The sequence below is a fragment of the Crocuta crocuta genome, unplaced genomic scaffold (genome assembly GCF_008692635.1).
Source record: "Crocuta crocuta isolate KB4526 unplaced genomic scaffold, BGI_CrCroc_1.0 scaffold116, whole genome shotgun sequence".
Lineage (NCBI taxonomy): Eukaryota > Metazoa > Chordata > Mammalia > Carnivora > Hyaenidae > Crocuta > Crocuta crocuta.
This window is the reverse complement of record NW_027531562.1, coordinates 3,220,322-3,242,549: the sequence shown is the minus strand read 5'-3', so window position 1 is coordinate 3,242,549 and position 22,228 is coordinate 3,220,322. Positions and strand designations below refer to the sequence as shown.

Sequence of the window (22,228 nt, the reverse complement as noted above, 5' to 3'; positions counted from 1 at the left end):
ATTAATATTTTTTATTTTCAGATACAATAAAGTACCAATTCACAGGCTTAAATATTCTGTGGCAAAATATTAACTTTTCTCTTTAATAAAGCAAAAGAAAGCTAAATGAGGAGAACAATACATGTTTAAACAACCTTATAACAATATTCTGTCAGCTCTATTCACTTGAAAAAATGTTTTAAGGGCGCCTGGGTGGCTCAGTTGGTTAAGCGTCAGACTTTGGCTCAGGTCATGATCTCATGGTTCGTGAGTTTGAGCCCTGCATCGGGTTCTGTGCAGGCAGCTCAGAGCCTGGAGCCTGCTTCAGATTCTGTGTCTCCCTCTCTCTCTGCCCCTCCCCTGCTCATGCTCTGTCTCTCTCTGTTTCAAAAATAAAAACTATTAAAAAATTAAAAAAAAAAAAAAAAGAAAAAGAAAAAATATTTTAAGCCTTTTACTTACCATATGTATCATATGGATCCACGTGAGGGCTAGGCATATTCCACCACTGTATGGTTGCATCTAAACCACCACTAAAACACTGTTCTCCATTAGAACTAATAGCTAATGATAGAACAGGACCACTATGATAGGAAAAGAAGGAAAAAAATTATTTATGAAGCCTAAGAAGAAACTCAAATCCATACTCCCCCAACTTCTAAATTTATGTGATACCTAGAAACTGTTTAACATAATCATGTAAGCTTGAACAGTACAGATTACATTCTCACTAAGATTATTAATCAAAATATTACTCAACTAATATCTTTACTAATAAAAAGCAAACATCATGAGAAAATTACACGGTTTGAGGATTGATAAACAATAGTTAACAGTAACTATGGCTGTTAATTTAAATACAAATCCAATAAAACTTACATGTGGGCCCTAAATGTGTAGATAGGCTCTACATCTAAAGAGGCACTCCTAAAAGAGGAGAAAAGAGGGGTTAGGGAGGAGAAGGTAATTAAATAACTTTAAATCACTGGCTGACATTCAGGAATCATTAGGTAAGAGCAAATGAATGTATAAATAAGATCATGAAGAATAATTATAATTATTAGCAAATTTGGAAGGCTAACATGAAAATACTTGCTTTTTGGCAGGAACTGTTTTTTGCAAGTTCCAAAGTTTCAGAGTATGGTCCTCAGACGCAGTAACCAGAACAGGTTCTACAGGATGAAAAGCTAATGCCCGTACTCCATCAAAATGGCTACGTAGTGTATACTTGGGATTCCATGTCTTTCGAAAGGCATCTTTATTGGCAGGCAACTACAAAGAAAGAGTCCAATATTAAGTGGTAAAAGTAGTAAATTGATAGGCATGTGGAGTTTTGTGTGTTTTGGTGTGTCTAAAATATTAAACTGCTTTGATAAAATGTCCAGTGGAAATTTAACATACCTTAAAAACTTTATAACAAATCTTTATCATTTAACAAATGATACTAAGAAGAATAATTTCAATTAGCTTTCAAATACCCAGATCAAATGAAGAGTTTCTTAATCTGTTTCACCTAATCATCAGGCTAAACCCAAAGGTCCTATTAAATGTGAGATGAGAACAAAAAAACTACCATGCTCCAATGCTTTACATGAAAACAATAAAAATTATATAAATTACTACCCAAAATCCAAGAGAACAGTATTAACATTACAGCTGTCATTTGGAAAATTAGCATGTGAAAATTTTAAAGGCAGCAAATTAAGGTACTAAAGACACTTTAAGAATATTGTCATCTTGTTTTTATTGGTAAGAGGTTAATCTTTTTACCTTCATTTCTCCATCTGTAAAGCTAGGCTGTGAAACCACTTCTAAAGTAGTCAAAAGTTTACTAGAATTTAGCTGCTTATATACTTTGAAAATATAAACAAGAATAATCCAGCCCACCAAGGCTGAGGTCTCTAAAAAGCATGCTAATTTAAGTATTATAACACAGGTATAACACATAGAAAAAAGGAATTTGTTATAAAAGGAAAAAATTTAATTTGCTGAAAAACTGCAAATTCATTCATACAAAATCTAAACAAGTATAGTTAACTCTCAATTGAGTGTTTATTGTCTATAAAAAATTTAGTCCAAGACTAGTTTCACCTCTAAACACTATCCTTCCCATCCAATTTCCATCCTCTCCCCATCCCTCAAATGAAGGGCTAAATAAGTATTCAGAAAATGGCAAGCTAACTTTAACATTATCCTTAAAAAAATAAAAGTTTAAAATAAAACATAATTTTTAAGAAGTATCCTGAAGGCAAGTAATTCAGGTTACCTATTTTTCTCTTGTTAACACCATAATATGGCTTAATTTGAGTAGCTAATTGAGAGTTGACTACTCAAGATATTTATCAACCAGTATTATAATCATCCCACACTTCTAGATAATCCACCACAATACCTAAGAAAAATTTAAACACCACAAAGCAAGTAGTTACAAAAGAAAAGCTACATGTCACTTCAAATCAACATATTGACACACTTAAACTTATCTTTTCCATGCACCTTCACATTAATTCTGTTTTATAAGTGTTTCCAAAAAAAAAAGGAGCCTTCTATTAAATCATTAAAAAATTAAAAATAAAACTGCACTTACATCATAACTATAGTCTGCATCATTTGTTACCGTCAAGTCTGCAAGGTCTCCAAGGCCCAGTACACTTAACAAAACATCATCAGAACCCATAATAAATGACTTGCCTCCTCCAGATGGAAACGTTATTGGTTCAGCTATAAAGAACAAAACCGCTTCTTAAATGCTGAAAAATCATACAGTACAAGACAATATTGTGGGGGAAATGTAAGCACTTAACAGTTACAATATTAATATAATTAATTTTTATTTTCCCACTTCCCTCCTATTTCTTCCACTCAAAAAACCCTGTTACTGAGTAGTAATAAACAGATGTTTATTTGCTTATTTATAAGCTGCAACATAATCTTCCACAAATCAAATATGCACTAGATATATTATTCCAGGATGGGACATGGGGGCACAAAGGCTTTGTCTATTTAAATCACTTATCACTTTGGTACAATTATAACGGTAGGATTTTTTTAAGCATTATAGCTGGTTAAGTCCATTTGCTTTGGATTGTATTTGCTTAGAAGTGCTAGGTTTCTAGTCCCTGATAAAAATTAATGTAAGCATTGAAAATAAATGGCGACTACTCTGCAATTGAGTTTATCGGTTTACTGAAACGAAGCCTTACATTGCTCAGATTACTCCAGGAACAGCTTTGTTCTAGGAAAAGGCAGTTCTACAACCAATGTCAGCTTCCTTTCCATAAAAGGCTAATCCATGCGATGTTCAGAATGCCTTCCAGTTTTCAAGCTTTGACTATGATTTTTTATTTTAACTTTCCTTTTATTTACCATGATACTTCTAAAAATAACTACTCTATTTTAACTAACTATAGAACTGTAAATTTCTGTTACTTTGATCAATTAAAATCAAACTGCCATAATCAAAATAACTATACTATTTTATAGATATTTTGCTCCAACAGTAATAATATAAGCAATAATTCTCATTATTTCATATATGCTTTGAAAGCAAAATTTTAATCTGAAAATGCAAGAGGAAAAGTACACAAGTCATTGTAATACAAAACAACTCAACATATCAAAACACATTTAAAATTCATGAGGAAATTCAGAAGGGAAACATCATATAAAAACTCAAGCTAATTATCAATTCTGAAAAGTTCCTATGAAAAATGATGATATCAAGTTAATACACTGCAAGCATCACAGGCGTAATGAAATTTGTCGGTCATTAACTAATACTACTGAAAATAATTCTAAGATACAAGTCAACTTCTCCTAAATATATACTACTGCAAAAATAAAATTCATCTTTATTCAGAATGTCTTATTTTAGTATTTCTCAAATCAAGCTAAAATAATATTAAATTAAGCTATACAGTTTGACTCAAATAGGGTCCTAAATTATGACACTACCAAAATGAAGCTGTGAGCAACCAGTCTAGAGTCAATTTGACAGAAAATATACACAGATATGCTAGTAGTATTTAATCTTTGAACGATTATGCTTATTGACTCTAAATAATCTATAGCACTGATCCTTCCTACCAATACATATTATGCAATTATTGGTAATATAAGAAGCTGTAATGAACTATAAAAGAGTTAAATTACATTTAAGAATAACTATGTAAGATTCCTTAGGCAATATTTTCTCAAAGCATTTTCAGCCTGTACAAGGGCATATTTTTCTTTCAATCTCATAATTTGTTTCTAAGACAAGTTAGAACAAAATGTCACAATTCTTCTCACTCACAATTACACACTCATTAACACAAATCTTAAATAAAAGCCCAGTAAATAATTTTTAACATAGTAACAAATTATTATCCTTTATTATATATAGTCTTTTTGCAGACACATTTTGGATTAGCTTTTGACAAATTTAGGGGCATGTAAAGGGAAGTGCCTGGGCAATGTTAATTATTTTTAGCCATTTCTAATTAAACATATGACTACATTTCTCCATCTCCATACACAAATATTTACTTATATATAGCAAGCTATATTGTTCAGTCAGCATTACATATGTATCTATCTAGAAGTATTTAAAAAATTTTTAATGTTTATTTTTGAGAGAGAGAGAGAGACAGAGTGTGAGCAGGGGAGGGACAGAGAGAGAGGGAGACACAAAATCTGAAGCAGGTTCTAAGCTCTGAGCTGTCAGCACAGAGCCTGACGCAGGGCTCAAACCCACGAACTGCAGTATCATGACCTGAACCGAAGTCGGACATTTAACCAACTAAGCCACCCAGGTACACATGTAAGAAGTATTTTTAAGCTATATTTCTACTTTCTTTTTTTAAAAAATTTTTTAATGTTTTATTTATTTCTAGGGGAGAGAGAGGGAGAGAGAGACACACACACAGCGTGAGCAGGGGAGGGTCAGAGAGAGAGGGAGTCACAGACTCTGAAACAGGCTCCAGGCTCTGAGCTGGCAGTCAGCACAGAGCCCGACGCGGGGCTCGAACCCACGAACCGGGAGATCATGACCTAAGCGAAAGTCAGACGCTTAACCGACTATGCCACCCAGGCGCCCCAAACTATATTTCTACTTTCTATAATCACCCATCACTGGGTCATACAGGAATAACAGAAAATATTCAATTTGTTTCTTTGCAAAGGGAGTTAGCTTCTATAAACTCATTTTATTATATTAACAACCCAGACACCCCTAAAAGTTTTTAATAACGGAAATTATGATACTTTATAGCAGATAATCTAAGAGATTTCATCAAGCAACTTAAGAATACTAATACTGTATTATTACATTTCTTTTTTTGAAATCTTAAAGTCTACACAATTGGATCTTACAACAAAGTTCTTTTCATACTTCTAGGACTAATTCTCCTTTGTACGGACACAACTGACCAAGGAAACCTGTAGCTCACATATCAAACAAACTCATCGTTTCTTCTATTTTATCAAACCTAAACATCACAGCCCAATGACTGATCCCATTTATGTCAGTGGTGACATGATGTATCTTCAATCTTTATTAAAAATGATCTTATTAAGTCATTAGGTTAGGTGTCTGACTTCAGCTCAGGTCATGATCTCACGGTTCGTGAGTTCTAGCCCCACATCAGGCTCTATGCGGTCAGTGCAGAGCCCACTTCGGATCCTGTCCGTCTCTCTTTGCCCCTCCAAAAATCGCTCTTTTTCTCTAATATAAACATTTAAAAATAAAGGGGCACAGTGCTGGCGCAGCTCAGTGGGTTAAGCATCTGACCGGATTAGGTCATGATTTCACAGTTCATGAGTTTGAGCCCCACATCAGGCTCTGTGCTGACAGCTCAGAGCCTGTAGCCTGCTTCGGATTCTGTGGCGCCCTCTCTCTCTCTTTCCCCCTCTCCTGCTCATGCTCTCTCTCTCTCAAAATTAAATTAAAATGTTAAGCAATAAAAATACAATAAAAATAAAGGGGCACCTGGGTGGCTTAGTTAGTTAGAATCCAACACTTGATTCGGGCCACGTCATGACCTCATAGTTTGTGGGATTGAGCCCTGTGGCAGGCTCTGTGCTGAAAGCATGAGCCTGCTTGGGATTCTCTCTATCCTTTCTCTCTCTCTGCCCCCAACACTTGCTTGCATGCCCTTTCTTTCTCTCTCAATCTTTCTCTCAAAATAATAAATAAATATCCTTAAAAATACCAAAAAGCCTGAAAATCTGCTCATGAGTGGTCACATATTTTTTTAAAAATTTTTTAATGTGTTTTATTTATTTCTGAGAGACCGAGCATGAGCAGGAGAGGGGACAGAGACAGAGAGGGACACATAGAATCTGAAGCAGGCTCCAAGCTCTAAGCTGTCAGCAGATGGCCCGACGCGGGGGTCGAACTCATGGACTACGAAATCATGATAGGAACTGGAGTTGGGACACTCAACCGACTGAGCCATCCAGGCGCCCCACCAAATATTTTTAAAACAAGGATCTGGCTGAAAACATTTTGTCTTTATAAATATGTGCTGAATGACACGGAGTTCAATAGGAAAGCATGAAGTTGGAAACTGCCAGGTAAACGAGAGATTATAAACTCTAATGTTGTCTCAGCTCTAAGCCAAAGTTGATTTGCAACTTTTTAAATAACAAACTCTAAATATTTACCCTTTAAAAACTCTAAATACTTTCTGGCTCCCTCCTCCCTCTACCATTAAGAAAGAGTCAGATCACTGACTTAAATTTTTCCTTTAAAAAAGTACACATATACAGGGCCACCTGGGTGGCTCAGTCGATTAACTGTCCAATTCTTGGCTTCAGCTTAGGTCATAATCTGATGGTTTTGTGAATTCGAGCCCCACATCGGTCTCTCTGCTGTCAGTACAGAGGCACTTTGTACCCTCTGTCTCCCTTTCTCTGTCTCTGCCCCCTACCTCGCTCTAACCCATTCTCTTTCTCTCAAAGATAAACAAGTATAAAAAAAGAAAAAAGAAAATACCTCCTTAAAGTAAAACAGGAAAATAACTTAGTAGCACAAGAGATCTGAAAAATCAATAGACTATTATACTGTTATTTTTCGTGCTTTAATATATTTTGTTTTGGTTTTATTATTTTAGAGATTTTCTTTATCCTACCTCAAATTTTCTTACAAATTATGATGAATGTAAAATATTTAAATGCGGAATGACTATAAGGAAAAATGCAAAATTATTTAACTATATGAAAAATGTGCTACTTGAGGACTCTTGAAAAAAAAGATACTCAAAAATATTTAACTGGGCCATCAGACAAATTCCCTTAAATAGCAAAAGCAGAAATAAAATGAAATGCAGTCTAAAGGCCAAATTATTAGATAATGAATTATCATATACCATAATAAACCTTTGGCAAGAATTCAGTCTCATGACAGAATTATAACTATCTAGACCTAGAATTCTAAGTTACTCAAGTATATCTGTAGAGATTTCCTGCTATAATCAATTTGGGTAAAAATGCCCAAGTAGTACTTTCATTTCTAGCTTAAGCACATTTTAGAAAATTCATTACTAGGTAGTATATATTTGGTAAAAAGTTAAATAATGCTGTTGCTTTTTTCTTAAATAATTAGCCATTTGTTCCATATATTTTTAGAAATGATATATAAAGTTCCCAGTACAATGTTTGGCATTTAGCTGTCTCCTACAAAAGTGGTAGTTATTATCAGGAGCTAAATTCAAGCAATATGGCAAAATAACTAAATAGTTCTTTCCCATATGTACTACTGAAAGTCCTTTTTTATTTTTTTAAATTTTTAAAAAAAAATTTTAACTTTTTAATTAATTAATTTATTATTGAGAGACAGAGAGAGACAGGGGATAGGGAGGGGAGGGCCAGAGAGAGAAGGAGACACAGAATCTGATGCAGGCTCCAGGCTCTGAGCTGTCAGCACAGAGCCTGATGCAGGGCTCGAACTCACGAGCTGTGAGATCATGACCTGAGCCGAAGTTGGACACTCAACCAACTGAGCCACCCAGGCCCTCCTAAAGTCCTTTTTTAAACTACTGTGTTCATGCTATTAGATCTGCAAGCTAAAGCTAGATTTCAGAAAAGTACTCTGAATTGACCTATGGTAGAAACAAGTCCATCTAACATTAAAAACAAAAATAAAATATGTAGACATAAAAGCCAAAAATTCCAAAATCCTTAAAACAATTATACCAAGAGTTTGCCCAACACCTTCTCTGAAGATTATATAACCTGATCTTTAGCATTTTAAAACAGCAGCAAATTTCACAATATTTAGCAGATGTGATTTTAGAATTAATGTCTTCTGTAATTTAAGTACACCTGGTAGCTAAATTTTGTATCTGCCTCTGCTCTTGCAACTTCATGATCAGTCATTCTAATAGAAGCTGACCTAGGCTGATTAATGATTCTTGAAGGGATGAAATGCACCTCCCAGATCAGCTACCATGTGATAGAGTTCTGTCCTGCTGACCCCTATAAATTAATGTCAGCAGTATAGGTTCATTGAATGGCTACTGCCTGACTTGCTAGCAGCCTCTAAAACTAATTTACTAACAAAACAGGCTATTTTTAAGAAGTTCAGTTATAAAAATCTCAGATAATTAAATGTCTTCAATTTTCCAAGCCATCCCTCCAAAAATATTACAAAGATTTAAGTACTTAATATATTCACAATTTCTGTAGAGAAATATCCACTATATCCAACATATCCACTACGTTTTATATCTAAGTATAAAACTGTGTATTCTGTCAATCAATCAAAGTTCTGTAAGCTCAAAGACACAGAAGGTACTCTTAAAACAGGAAATTTTGGTATTTAAGATTAAAGTTTAATAATTCCAATTTAACTATCTTAAAAAGTTAACAAAGAAATAAGTACACGATTTTTATGAGTGCTACAATTAACTTTCCCTGATGTTTACAGGAATATTTTCCTGCCACATTTACACAAATGTGTCATTAACAAATCAACCACAATTTTTCTCAAAAATGTGCTTCACTTTTCCAAAATTTGCAAAGCCTAATTTCCCCCATGAGCTCTCTGAGATTCTCCTAAGAGTAGGAAAAGTGAACACTGTTATATGCTGTAAATTTAAGGGGAGAATTTCATCTGTTGCCTGGAAAATTCAGGCCAAAATATATAAAACTCAAAACCATCTGCAGTACTGTGGGATCCCTTTAACTCTGAATTTAAGAAATGACAGAAGAACTATTTCTCTTAAGAATTTTGAAAGAAAATAGCTTCAAGAATGTCAGAGAAAAATAATATAGAAAGACAAAAGAATATTTTACAGTTAGCATCAAGTAAAAACAAAATAGGCAAATGCAAGGTCACACATCATGACCCTGTGTTTACATTAATGGAGTAGATAGCTGTATAATTATTAAATTTCATTATGGCTATTAGAATATTAGTAACTCTAAGGGCGCCTGGGTGGCTCAGTCAGGTAAGGGTCCGACTTTGGCTCAGGTTATGATCTCATGGTTCATGAGTTCGAGCCCTAAGTCGGGCTCTGCACTGACAGCTTGGAGCCTGGAGCCTGCTTCAGATTCTCTCTCTCTCTCTCTCTCTCTCTCTCTCTGCTCCTTCACCACTCACTGTCTCTGTCTCTGTTGCTCTCTCTCTCAAAAATAAACATTTAAAAATTTTTTAAAAAATATATGAGTAACTCTATAGGAATGATCATTCATCTGTGTAACCCTAACAGAATGCTGGGCAGTGAAGTAGTAAGACTTAATGGAAATAGGTGAAATCTAATACATTTATTGGCTTTAATAGTAATCCCTAACTTCTTAGAAAGTTAGCTTAAGTATCTTTATTCCTGGATGAAGTATGCAATATGCCACATAATGCAAATTTTCTAAACTAATAATCATGGAGATTTATATGAGGATTTTCTCCCAGACACTGAAGTGACTGCAAACAAATTCTCTAATAAATGAAAAACTACCAACTGGATGTCTAACCATCAGTTAAAATCAACATGAAAAAAAAAATGTTATCCAGGGGGCACCTGGGTGGCTAAGGTGGTTAAGCATCTGACTCTATTTCAGCTAGGGTCATGATCCCAGGGTTGTGGATCAAGCCTCAGAGCTCCACACCCAGTGCAGGCATGGAGCCTGCTTGGGATTCTCTCTCTTTCCCTCTGCCCCTCCTCCATGCACTCTGTTAAAAAAAAGGGGAAAAAATTATTAAAGAAAAAGAAAATGTTATCCTTATTTACAAAATAGCTCTCCTTTATAACTTTTCCACTAATGAGTATCACTACCATTGGTCTGGTTTCTGTTCTAAACTTCTACACTACATTTTATTAATTCCTCTTCAACTTTTAAAATGGGGGAGGGGTGGTTTTTCATTAAAGTTTTTTAATGTTTATTTTTGAGAGAGAGAGAGAGACAGTGTGAGCAGGGGGGGGGTCAGAGAGAGAGAGGGAGATACAGAATCCAAAGATGCCCTGGGGGGGGGGCTGTTTTTAAAAAGAATTCTTCTATGTTATTGTTCAGATTAATCTCCTCTTTCTGTTGACTTTATTCTAATAAAAATTTTCATTCTTATCAACTACTGCCATACATTCTGAATCAGTTTTCCTATTTCCCACCTCCATTTATCTTTAATCAAATTTGAGTAACACAGCCAAATGAATTTTCTAAAATTATCACAATTATCACCCCTTACTCAGAAACCACAAGTGGCACTTCAACCTTTGAATCAAAGCTAACTAAAATCTTGTACTTTATCTTGCATGTGCTTCATTGTCTGTTCCTATTTTTCCTATCCAATCTTAACTTTTTAAAGCTCCATGACAATAATCTCTCTGATTTTTGAGTCAAAACAGTTTCCCTATGTATCAATATTCAAAGTTTATGTCTTCCAATATTTTGTCCTCAGCTATTTCTCAGAAAAGTGTAAACACTTCAACCTATCACAATCTTACCCATTCTTTCAAACCAGTTCCATCTCCTCTTTGAAGACTCTGATCATTCCCTCCTCATTCTTATTATACTTTTATGTACCATAACATTTGACTTTATTAGATATTACCTTACAGATAATTTCATGAAAATTAATGTCAAAAACAATAAAAATGAGAAAAGGTTTTATTACAGATATGAAGTCAATCTTTCTTAATACACAGACTGAGAAATGTAGAAGGCAGGAAACATAGGAGATAACACGAAACTTATTATTTAAACTGAAAAACCCAAATTATGTAATAGCTATAACTTTTTTTTTAACGACAGCTGAACATTAGTCTTTGTGTGGCATAGTGCCAAGGTCAGGAGACGATAAAAGAACACTGCTTTAATTCTAGTTTCTCAAAACTTGCTCCAAGATTAAAACAGATTTTATAACCAGATATAAGAGTCTAATTTAGTCCCCATTTTGGAGAATACACTTCAAATACAAAATGTATCTTCATTCTCTTTCTAAATCTATCTGATATCCTAAATATAATAAAATGCAACAAAATACAATTTCAAATAAAAAATGAGTCTAATTAGCAGTAATGAGAAGCTGTAAAGGTATTAGTATAACAATACTATACATATTATAAAAAACATTCAAGGGCCTAACTGAAAACTCATTAAGCATTTATTAAATAAAACCTGCTAACTCCATAGAAGGAAAAATACAATGTGAAAATTTATGAATTATAAAACAACCCACCTACTTCCTAAACCATGACCATCAAATCTATACAAATGCACAATCCTCTAAACAGATTACAGGACAAGGAAAAACGTACTAATTATGCCATGTGTAAGCCAGACTATGGATTAATGACTGCTGTGTTAGTGTTTTTAAACCTATACATATTCTCAATCACACATATTTAGGACATATGAAATTTATCTTTACGTAGACTGTGTTATTCTAAATAAAACAGTACTTTTTGTTATTACCAAATCTAACATTTTCCTTTTCTCAAAAGTTTTGATGGAATCAAAACTTATATTCTGAAGTGAAAGCAACCTTTAGCAGGCAATGTGGAAAAGTAAGTTTATTTTATAATAAGGATTTACTTATGTCATGTTTGCTAGATCTGTTCTACTTTCTATTATTCTAACTAAAAGTTTTCACATGATAAACTATCATCTTAAAAAATAACATCACAATAATAAGGAAAATCAACTAGTTTGGCTACAAAGTGATTCTGCAGTTTTAAAAGGCTTACTGTTTGAAAAAGTATCAAGCTGATACTTTCAGGCCCTTGTGAAAATATCAAAGATATTTTCTTGGAGGAGGGGGGGTGAAAAAAATAAAAGAAATATGAGTTAAAGAACTGAATGGTCTGTTTTAAAAGTGTGAAATTAAAGCAGGAAATATAAAACCAACTGCATCCTTTTGCTATGAAACAACTGCTTTGTCTCTGATTTGATGCAAGAGAGAATACTGAACTGTTTTATGGGCTCTCTGAATTTATACTATTCTCCTAGAAAGAAGTAGCTTCAATATCAAAGATATTGCATAGTGTGTGCCAAGTTGTTTTCAAAAGCTTACAAAATGTTATTGCGGCAAAAGAATAATTTCTCCTGAAATGTTAAAATGTTCAAAATATAGATATCTGGACAAAATCCAGACTTGACAAAAATATTACATTTTCTGTAAATGGTTTGTCATCTTGGATCTGGAATAGCAAGTGACATACATTCATATGAAATAAAAAAATAATAAACTAGAAAACAATACAGGTATACTCATAATTTATATTTTAAAAATATTGAAAAAAAGAAAGACTTCCCTTTTCCAATGTAATGACAATCAAAAGATGCACAGTAATTCTATTAACACCAGTAAAGAAGGGGAATAACAATCATATTCTATACACCGGAAAGACCAGAAAATTAGAACAAATGACAATTAGGAAAACTAAGACAAGTTCATTCAGGAAGAACCAAAACTTTATCATACATATTTTCAGAATGTGAATCTCTGAAATGCGAAAAGCCTGTAAATCACCTGAAGATATGAAATAATCTTTTATAGTAAGCTTCAATTTTAAAGGTCTTAAATAGCATAGGATTAACAAAAGGGCACAGAATAAAAGCATCTATCAAAAGAAAACATACTATAATCTACAATTTAAACTTTCCATGTTGAAAAACTGAAAAAGACAAAAATTAAAGGAAGTCTTAAGAGATTTTTAACTCCTTGCTCATATTCTAAAGGTTTCAGATTTCAGATGCTTCACACTAAATCTAGGTGCTACACTCTGATTTTGTTTTTGATTTACCTATTTTTAGTGAGGTATGAAATACAGCAAAGGGAAACCATCAAAAAAATTTTCTAGAAAAATACCAGACCAGGATTTTAACACAATTAATTGAGAACCTTCCCCTGACTCCCTTTGCCAATTATAGACCACTTAAAAAGTTATTAAAGAATAAAAGAAAACTGAGCTGTAGGACAAGTAACAGTACTACATCAATTACTTTCCTGATTTTCATCAGTGAACTGTGGTTACTTAGGTAATGTTTCTGTTATCAGGTAACATACATTAAAGCATTTAAGGAACAGCATGTCTACAACCTAATTTCTGAACTGTTCATAATAATAATTGTATGTATTTATAGAGAGGAAAGAATAAAGCAAATGTGGTAAATATTGACATTTGGGGAACCTGGGTAAAAATTACAGGAAATTCTTTGTACTTTTCTTTCAACAGCACTTTTTCTTAAGTATTAAATTATGTCAAAATAAAAACTTAAAAAGAAAAGGAAGCTTAACACTTATGAAGCCGAAGAGCAAAATAACTGCATCCAGTTTCTTTAGTTTCATGGTCTCTACTTTTAGAAGTATTAACAGATAAAGTACATCTCCTAAATATATCTCACTTAGCATTAGCATGACATGAAATTAATGCCGAATTGTATGTACGATGTAAGGCAAAAATGTCACTTAAGTCATTTTCATTTGCCTCAGGTAGAAAAAAAGAGCAGAGTGAAGTAAACAAGTTAGAAGACACATAACCATTTGTTCCTTAGCTCTGGATTTTAGAATCCTTTCCAATTAAGAGTGAAATCATGGCTGAGTCTTTACAAAGTTAAAAAGTTGATATGCTCACCTTTTTTTTTCTTTTCATTAAAAAAAGGCATTTAGGTTGGATTACGTCTGCTGAATCTATATGCTAAAATTAGCAAATAATTTTCTTCCCTCTAAGAAGCTGGAACAAATCTGTAGAAACGCAGTGTTATGATCCAGTGGGTGTAATTCATTCACATTTTGGAATAAAGGAAATAAATCAAGACTTCAGTTTATGAATTATTCTATCTCATACAAAGCTATATCTGATAAAATAGCAGAATAAATTCCAACAAAGATAGCTAGTAAGAAAATTCATGAATTATCCTGTTCATGTAAAATTATTTTTGTATTCATATGATGATCTACCTAGATGAAGACATTAGAAGTTATGACACATCAATTTAAAAAGGAGGGGCATCTGGGTGGCTCAGTTGGTTAAGCGACAGACTTCAGCTCAGGTCATGATCTCCTGGTTCCTGAGTTCAAGCCCCACACTGGGCTCTGTGCTGACAGCTTGGAGCCTGAAGCCTGCTTCAGAGCTCGCGTCTCCCTATCACTCTGCCCCTCCCCAGCTCAGTCTCAATCTCTCTCTGAAAAATCAATAAACGTTAAAAAAAAAAAGCAGTTTCCCCATTATTATCTTCACATCAGGGATTCAGAGCCAATATGTTCACACTGAGCCCTACATTCAAGAGCAAAAAGATTTTATTTAAATTCACAAAGTAAGTGCAAAAAGAAACACATTATCTCCTAACTCATTAATTTTGCTGGAAACCTCACCTTTATTATCTCTCTCTCTACATAGGTAACTTGACATTTGTAAAAGCATTAAAAATGAGAAATAATCTAAGGGTCTAACTAATGGAGGCCAGGTTAAATCTACAAAATTCAATACTGTGGAACCACTAAAATTATTTTAAATTCAGATGACTGTGAAGCATTAAGAAAAAAATGACTTAAAAACAATGTAATATTCTTGTTGAAAAATTAAAAAGGAGGTTTATATACAAAGACAACACTTAGAAAAAGATGGAAAGATAGTTAAATATTAATCTCTAAGGAACAAGTTTGCAGCTGTTTTTCATTTTTTTGTAACTATATATTATACTTCTTATATTGTTAAATATTAATCTCGAAGTAATAAGTCTGCAGGTGATTTTCATTTTTTTGTACCTGTATATTATACCTCTTATATGATGTGAATAACAAGCATGTGTTACTTTTATAGTTATATAAACAAAGTTAATTCCTTTTTTTGAAAAAAATTAACATAAAATCAATATTAAAAGGATCTGGTTAAATAATACAGTAGATATCTAGATAATGAAATGGTATTGAGACATGAGAGCCTCAGGCATGATGGCTCTGTGGCCCCAGCTCCTGATTTAATCACAGCAGCCCCCTTTTGCCCATTTCACACAGTTCTCCAATCTTATATTTGACAACAGAGTATATGTTGTTTTGGTTAAAAAAATGAAGACATGTTATATAGCAGGAATATTTACTGACATGAAATGATGTCTTCTATGAAATGACAACTACACAGGCAAATAACAAAGCTATTCATACTATATCCTATTTTTTAAAGTTAATTAAATTAAAATTTTATGGGAGTTTTGAATTTTAGTTTCAGTTCATTTGTTTCTAATATTTCTTAAATAAACAGGTTCTATTTTTAAAATATAAACCATTTTTAGAAACAGTTAAAAGCTACAACTAAAAAAACCTTAAACTAATTTCTATCTTCCTTCTAAACCTGAAAAAGGTATAGATCTAATCACAGCAGGGAAAAAATGTGGTATTTATTTTAAATTAAAGCAACATCATCTAACATTTTCTAAAGAAATCTTCAGCAGATGAGTCAGGTCATGAATAACATACATAAAGCAAGTAATCTAATATTAAAACAAACTACTTCATTTCATTAAAAAGACCTGAACCCCAAAATTCTAATGTCATGGTGTCTAAATTAAAAGTCAATCATGCGAAAAGTACTTTTTATACTACACATGCATTAATTACATAGGCAAGTGATGTTAGAGCTGAACACAGCCCCTGCCCAACACTAAATTATTTAAATACAAAAAGCAGTTCACTGTATAATCTGAAACTTTCTTTCCATTCACATGCATAACAAATAAGCGTGTTATAAAAGATAACTGTAACAGGTAAACTCTCCAAAACTCCAAATTTATCAGCTTCCACAATAAATTAAACCATTTAAAAAGATTTTTAAGGAAAAAAAACTTACACCTATTTCCACTACACTTGCCATTTTATAAACTTATCTGTGACCAGAGAAAGGAATATGACAAAATGCCTGTATGGTTTTAGCCTTGCCATTCACTTTGTCCTTGACTTAGTCAAAAAAGTTACACTAGCAAGAATCACTGGCCAGTTCAAAATAAAGTTTCCCCACAATAAGTTTTAAGTTTCTTCGTTTAATTCTCAAAGGTCTGAAGATGTTGTTTATGTGGCTTTTAAGTTTGAGTCATAAAATAGAAATGAATGATACCTTTGAGAGGTGCTATATCTAAATTTATACTCTTATAATACATTGTTTCAGGATACAACACAGTGAACAAAATGCTACTCACTCAACTACTGACCAAACAAACTTTACTGCCATCACTACCCTTTTTCTGGCCTTCTGCCACAGAAATCAAAAGAATACTACCCAGAAGAGATTTTTTCTGCTGTGTCCTGGTTTGCTGTTAGACTAGAAAGCAACAAGAATGGAAAGGGCTTTTGAACTTACTATATTTAAGGATTCCCAAACTAAAAAATGTAACCTGGATACAAGCTCGTTACAGCTATAACATCCTATTTATAAAAAATAAGGAAATTTATACTTTTGAACAAATTTTTATTACTTTTCATTCCAAGGACAATATTCCTTACAATTTGGTTAACTTTTTAAAGCTTTAAAAAAAAATTCTTTGAAATCTTTCCTTCATCCTCATTAATATATTTTAAATGATTTTTCATTTGATTAATAACACATCCTAAATTACATTCAAATAAATTTCAATTATACAACAAAGTTTAAAGTTAGTTTCCCAGTACACAAAAACAAAAAAAACACAGAGTTGAAGAATTTTTTTTCTCAAAAATTGGTATACAAAAATTATAATAGAATCTGCACTTACTCTTCACCCCTTTCTTCCCCTTTCGTTCCTTCTTGTACTGTTCCTTCAGTTTACTTATTAGCCCCTGGTCTACATCCCAAACCTCAGTAGGTGGGGAGAGGTCATCTTTATCTACATGCAGCATATTATTAAAAGAAAAACAATCAGCAGTTGGCAATGCAAGCTGTTGGCAGTTAACTGTTATAGCTTTACATAATCATAATAAAATGTACTAACAGCATATACCCAGAATACTTTAAAGGTGCAGTTTCAGTTTTGGTATTCACAGCTCAAACTCCAAACACCCATCTCACAAGTTTCTAAACAGTTAATACTAACAGTTAAATAGTGCTTCATTTCTATGAATCAAATTTAATGGTTATATTCTTTCAATGACTAATATTCAACGGACTGACATTAGAAACTAACATTATACAAAATAGATCACTGCATCTTTATAAAAATGTTAATAAAATGATTCAGCCAGCATTATAAAAGCAAATAAATGAATTACATGCGAACTACTCATAAGAGTGCAAGCCGGAAAGGTCAGTGCCATTTTATTAATGAAAATACTCATGCACCTTCTGTCACACTGATTCTGCATGCACGGGATAACTATACTAATGGAGAGGCATTCTAGTCCAATATAATACATACATGTAGTTCCAAAATAACAATGTCTCAAATAATACATACAAAGCATTCAGAGAAGCCCACCTCGGCCCCCACCCCACCCAAATAGTCCAACATCTCATTACCTTCTTCCATTGGTCTACAACTAAGATTAGCAAAAAACAAAACAAAACAAAAAAACAAAAAAAAAAAAATCAAAAAAACAAAACTCGAATTCCACTGAAGAATTTTTTAGGGTTGATTTTTTTAGGGTATGATAAAAGCAGTGACAAGCATGGAAAAATGAAAACATACATTGCTGTACATCTGCTAAAGATGAAACTTCAGCTATTTTAACTGAATAATAAATCTGTATTTATTTTAAGTAAATACTTGTGCCTGCAAAATTTTTACTCTTTGATAATCTAGAAGAAAAAAAAGCAGAATAAAAATAAGTCTACTATAATGATTTTTAAGTATTAAGGGCTTTTCCTTCATGTGTTTAGTTTTAAGACAGCCACATTATTGGGAACTTTAACACTCTGTTAAAGAGTAACAACTAGGAATTTATATAACCATGTCACTAAATAAAAATTAGACCAAAACACATAGCCTAAGTCAATCAAACAAGACTGACAAAATAGTGAGATTTCAGGGAAAACACATTTGTTAAATTTTTGGTGACTTATTATTTTCTAGTTCACAATTCTTGTTGTAAACTGCCTAGGCCTTACTGATTTTACCCATATACAGTGAACATAAAAAAGTCTTTTTTCCCCCTTATATATTGCTATATCTTGTAAATATAAGAAACTCTTATATTTGAATGAAACACAGAAACTCACTTACTGTTCCTTGAGCCTTTTCTATTGTAGTTATTATCACTTTTACCCTTATGGATATACCTATAATCTTAGGTAGTCACTTTATAAAAAGAAAAATACCAAACTTTAAGTTAATTTGCCAACTTGAATTACTTAAAACTAAGTTGCTCAAGAATGAAATTTATACATAAGATTATTTGTCAAATCTGCTAATTATAATACTGTTTATAATACTATAGTAATACTTATTTAAGCAGAAAATTCACTTTTCATGTACTCTAATCATGAAGTTTACAGAAAACTGTGCTGTATCAGAAGTCATTCTGTGCACGTACTGAATACTCCAAAAAAAAACCAAAAACTGTTTTGAAGAATTTAATCATTTGCACTCATCTTAATAAAGCTAGCAATTAATTATTTTTAAAAAGGACCACTTAAATTAAGCTAAATCGACACACTGTAAACCTATGGAAGCAAACAAAAAAAGCTTAAGTGGTATCAACTTTATACAAGTAATTCCATAAGACAGAAAATTTAGTAAGATAGCCAAAGAGTTTTTAAAAAGAACTCTGTAGAAAAAATAAAGCCGTGAGTAACTGTAATTAAAGTAGCAAGGGGATACTGGAGTAAAAAAGCACATAAAACAAAAACGATAAGCCTAAGAAAAAAAACAAGTATTATTTGCAAGATAAACTAAAGTCTAGAAAACAAAGGTTAACTCAAGGCAGTGCAAAGGACAGGTTGGTGAATGCATATGTGCCCAAAAAACATCCTGAAACTTGCCTGGTAAGTAACAGCTGATTTGATATTGCTTTTAAGAAATAGTTAAGAGCAAAAGGGAAGAGGCAGCATAATCTTCTACATATTAATTCTGTTTTTTAAAAATCTAGGGGGAAAAATACCAAGAAAGGAGGTTGAATCAGTTAGGGGAACTTTTTTGTATAAAAGGAAACACAAATACGCAAACACACAAAATGACCCATAATAACTCAAAATCACCAAAACATAAAATTCTTCTATGGTAATGCTAACTATCAAAACAGAGGAATCATATAAATCTACTTAATGTAATATAAAAAATAACTAACTTTATGCATGTATTCAATATTTTAATTACATTATATTTAAATATAAATAATTTTTAGTCTATAAATTTCCACCAATCAGTTTCAAGGTAGAGGAGAAAATAACCAAACATACTCAAAATGCCCAGTCACCATGAGAGAAACAGCAAAATTAGAAATGCCCAATAAAAATCTATGATTAGGAGAAGAACTGAAAACTACCAAAATTAAACTCAGACTACCTAATCTAAGTAAGAGAAAAATATTAGGATTTAAAAGCTTTCTTAAAAGCAGCAGTTTTACAGGATAAAAGGATTCAAATTCTGATGTATCTGAGATTTCTAACATACAAAATAACAGATTTCCGCTGTGGGTGTGTTTTGGGTTGTTTCATTAGGATACTTACTTATTAAAAACAAAAACAAAAAACAAAAAATTGCCTTTACTAATAATTCAAATCTCAAAACCACGACCTTCCCATTTGTGTAAATTCAAATTTAAGCAAATGAGTTAAATAGATGTATGTTTGTATATCCATCCTCTTTGTTTTAGAAAAACTAATATAAAACCTGTTGAGTAGAAAAGATAAACTCAGAAACACTACGAAGATCCTTTGACAGTTTTCATTTGTTAAGGAAAGAAACTGCCTAAACCATTTTCTTCTTTTCCTTCTCAAGAACTTAAAATGCTTTTAAGATGTTTCAGTCTCCTCTAGAAGGAAGAAACTTTCAGTTACTTCCATTTACACAGAGAGTCAGGTCACACAAATACTAACAGGAAAAGGAAATAACATTTTATAGTTATCATTCACTATTTAGGTCTGCTCTTCAAACTGCTCTAGAGCCAAAAGTCTTTGGACAGAAGGAGGACCATCAACTGTAAATAACATGGTACTTCATTATTAAAGATATAATGCCATTTTATAAAAATTAAATTCCTGAAATTTTTATATATTTTTTTGACTGATAAATTTTCACCAATTTTAGGTGAAGAAAGCAGGAATGGTTATGTGCAAAGACTTAGCTATATAGATATTCAAACTGATAATTTTCTTTAATGAAAATAATCTAAATATTCCTCGGTAAAACCCCAATTAAATAATGGAACATATTGACAGAATATTAGGAAGCTATTAAAAATGCTGCTGAAGAACAATGTATTAGGTGAAAAGTGTGGGTTATAAATCAGCAGTGGGTTATAAATCCTTTGTTAAATAAATATACATATATAAATGTTAATCANTATCTGTGGATTCTAAACTTCATAAAATATACAAGAGTAATAAAATAATTATATATTTATATAATTTAAATGTACTTATATAATTATAAAATAACCTTTAAAAAAAACAGTACTTTAGAAATTACTGGGAAAAAAATTGGGTATTTCCAACACTGAATGGCTTGCACAAAGAAGCTTAATGAAAACTCTAATACTTTTACCATGTCTCCTGAGTAAGGCGAATTCTTAAGAAAAGTAAACTAGAAATAGCTATTTTCAAATAATAACCACAGAAATGTATAATCAAAGTGTATAAAATAATCCTGAAGTTGTTTCATATTTTCAACTACTGTGCTTCTTCTCTTTCCAGTGAGAAGAGGTAAACGAAGGTCTGAAACAATGCTTAAGAATTATAAACAATAAGAAAGCTGGTAACAAAATCCAGATTTTTAAGTGCTTGAATTATTATCAGAATAATAAATAATTACATTACCTATTAGGTTTTATTTCCTCTATTAGCAATATTCAGTTTCAATACATAAATACAGCATTTTTACATAGCATGTTTCCCATCACCAAAGTAGTTTTTAAGTATCTAGTGATAATTCCTCTTGCAAATAGCTAAGCAACTTTGGTGTTCACTGAAATATGCATTAAGTATGTACATAGTAACCTTCTCCAATAAAGCTCTGGAAACACAATGTGTGTTATACTGCCAGATAACATGCTCACATTTAAAGCTGATTAAGTGAACAACATACTGAATCTCAAGTATTATCTTAATATAATTTTTACACTTTTATTTTACTTTCTAATGAGGTTCTTAACCCTGTATAAATAGAAATGTTTTCTTTCAGTTATGGCTGAATTATTATTAGCATTACATACCATTTCCAAAAGGTAGGCCCTAACATGTGCATACTAAATATTGTATGTAATAAAGTTTAATACCTCACCAAACCTTGTTCAACATAAAGCTATATTCAGGATTAGAAACCTTATTACTTTCTAGTAATAAGTCAGATAATATTATACAGGCATAACAAAACAGTTAAGTCTTCTTTAAACCTAGATTCATTGCCAAATTAATAATGGGAATATTTAAAAGTATATACATCCACGGTATTTTTTTAATCCGTTAAAAAGAAAAGAATTGAATTTATTTCAACTTTAAATCAAGATAAGCTTCAAAAACCAAAATCTACCAAAAGTATATGTTAAACATACTTTTGTCACCAAACCTAATAAGTTGGTGCAAAGTACCCTGAAATTATTCAGTATCACTTCTCCTTGCTCTTGCTTAACTGCTACCATACATTCAAATACTCACATTCCACATATATATTTAAAAGCAATACCTCTTTAAGGGCTATTCTCCCACCCCCA

At 32.3% G+C, this 22,228-nt stretch overlaps 1 protein-coding gene across 1 annotated transcript in view; it reads right to left on the bottom strand.

Annotated features, from left to right (window-relative positions):
* STRN3 (striatin 3) overlaps window positions 1-22,228 on the bottom strand; it is a 108,778-nt gene that overhangs the window by 17,703 nt on the left and 68,847 nt on the right. The window contains 5 exon segments of the mRNA XM_077772727.1: window positions 442-563; window positions 859-906; window positions 1,076-1,251; window positions 2,567-2,700; window positions 17,140-17,250. Of these exon segments, the coding sequence (XP_077628853.1) occupies window positions 442-563; window positions 859-906; window positions 1,076-1,251; window positions 2,567-2,700; window positions 17,140-17,250 (591 nt within the window).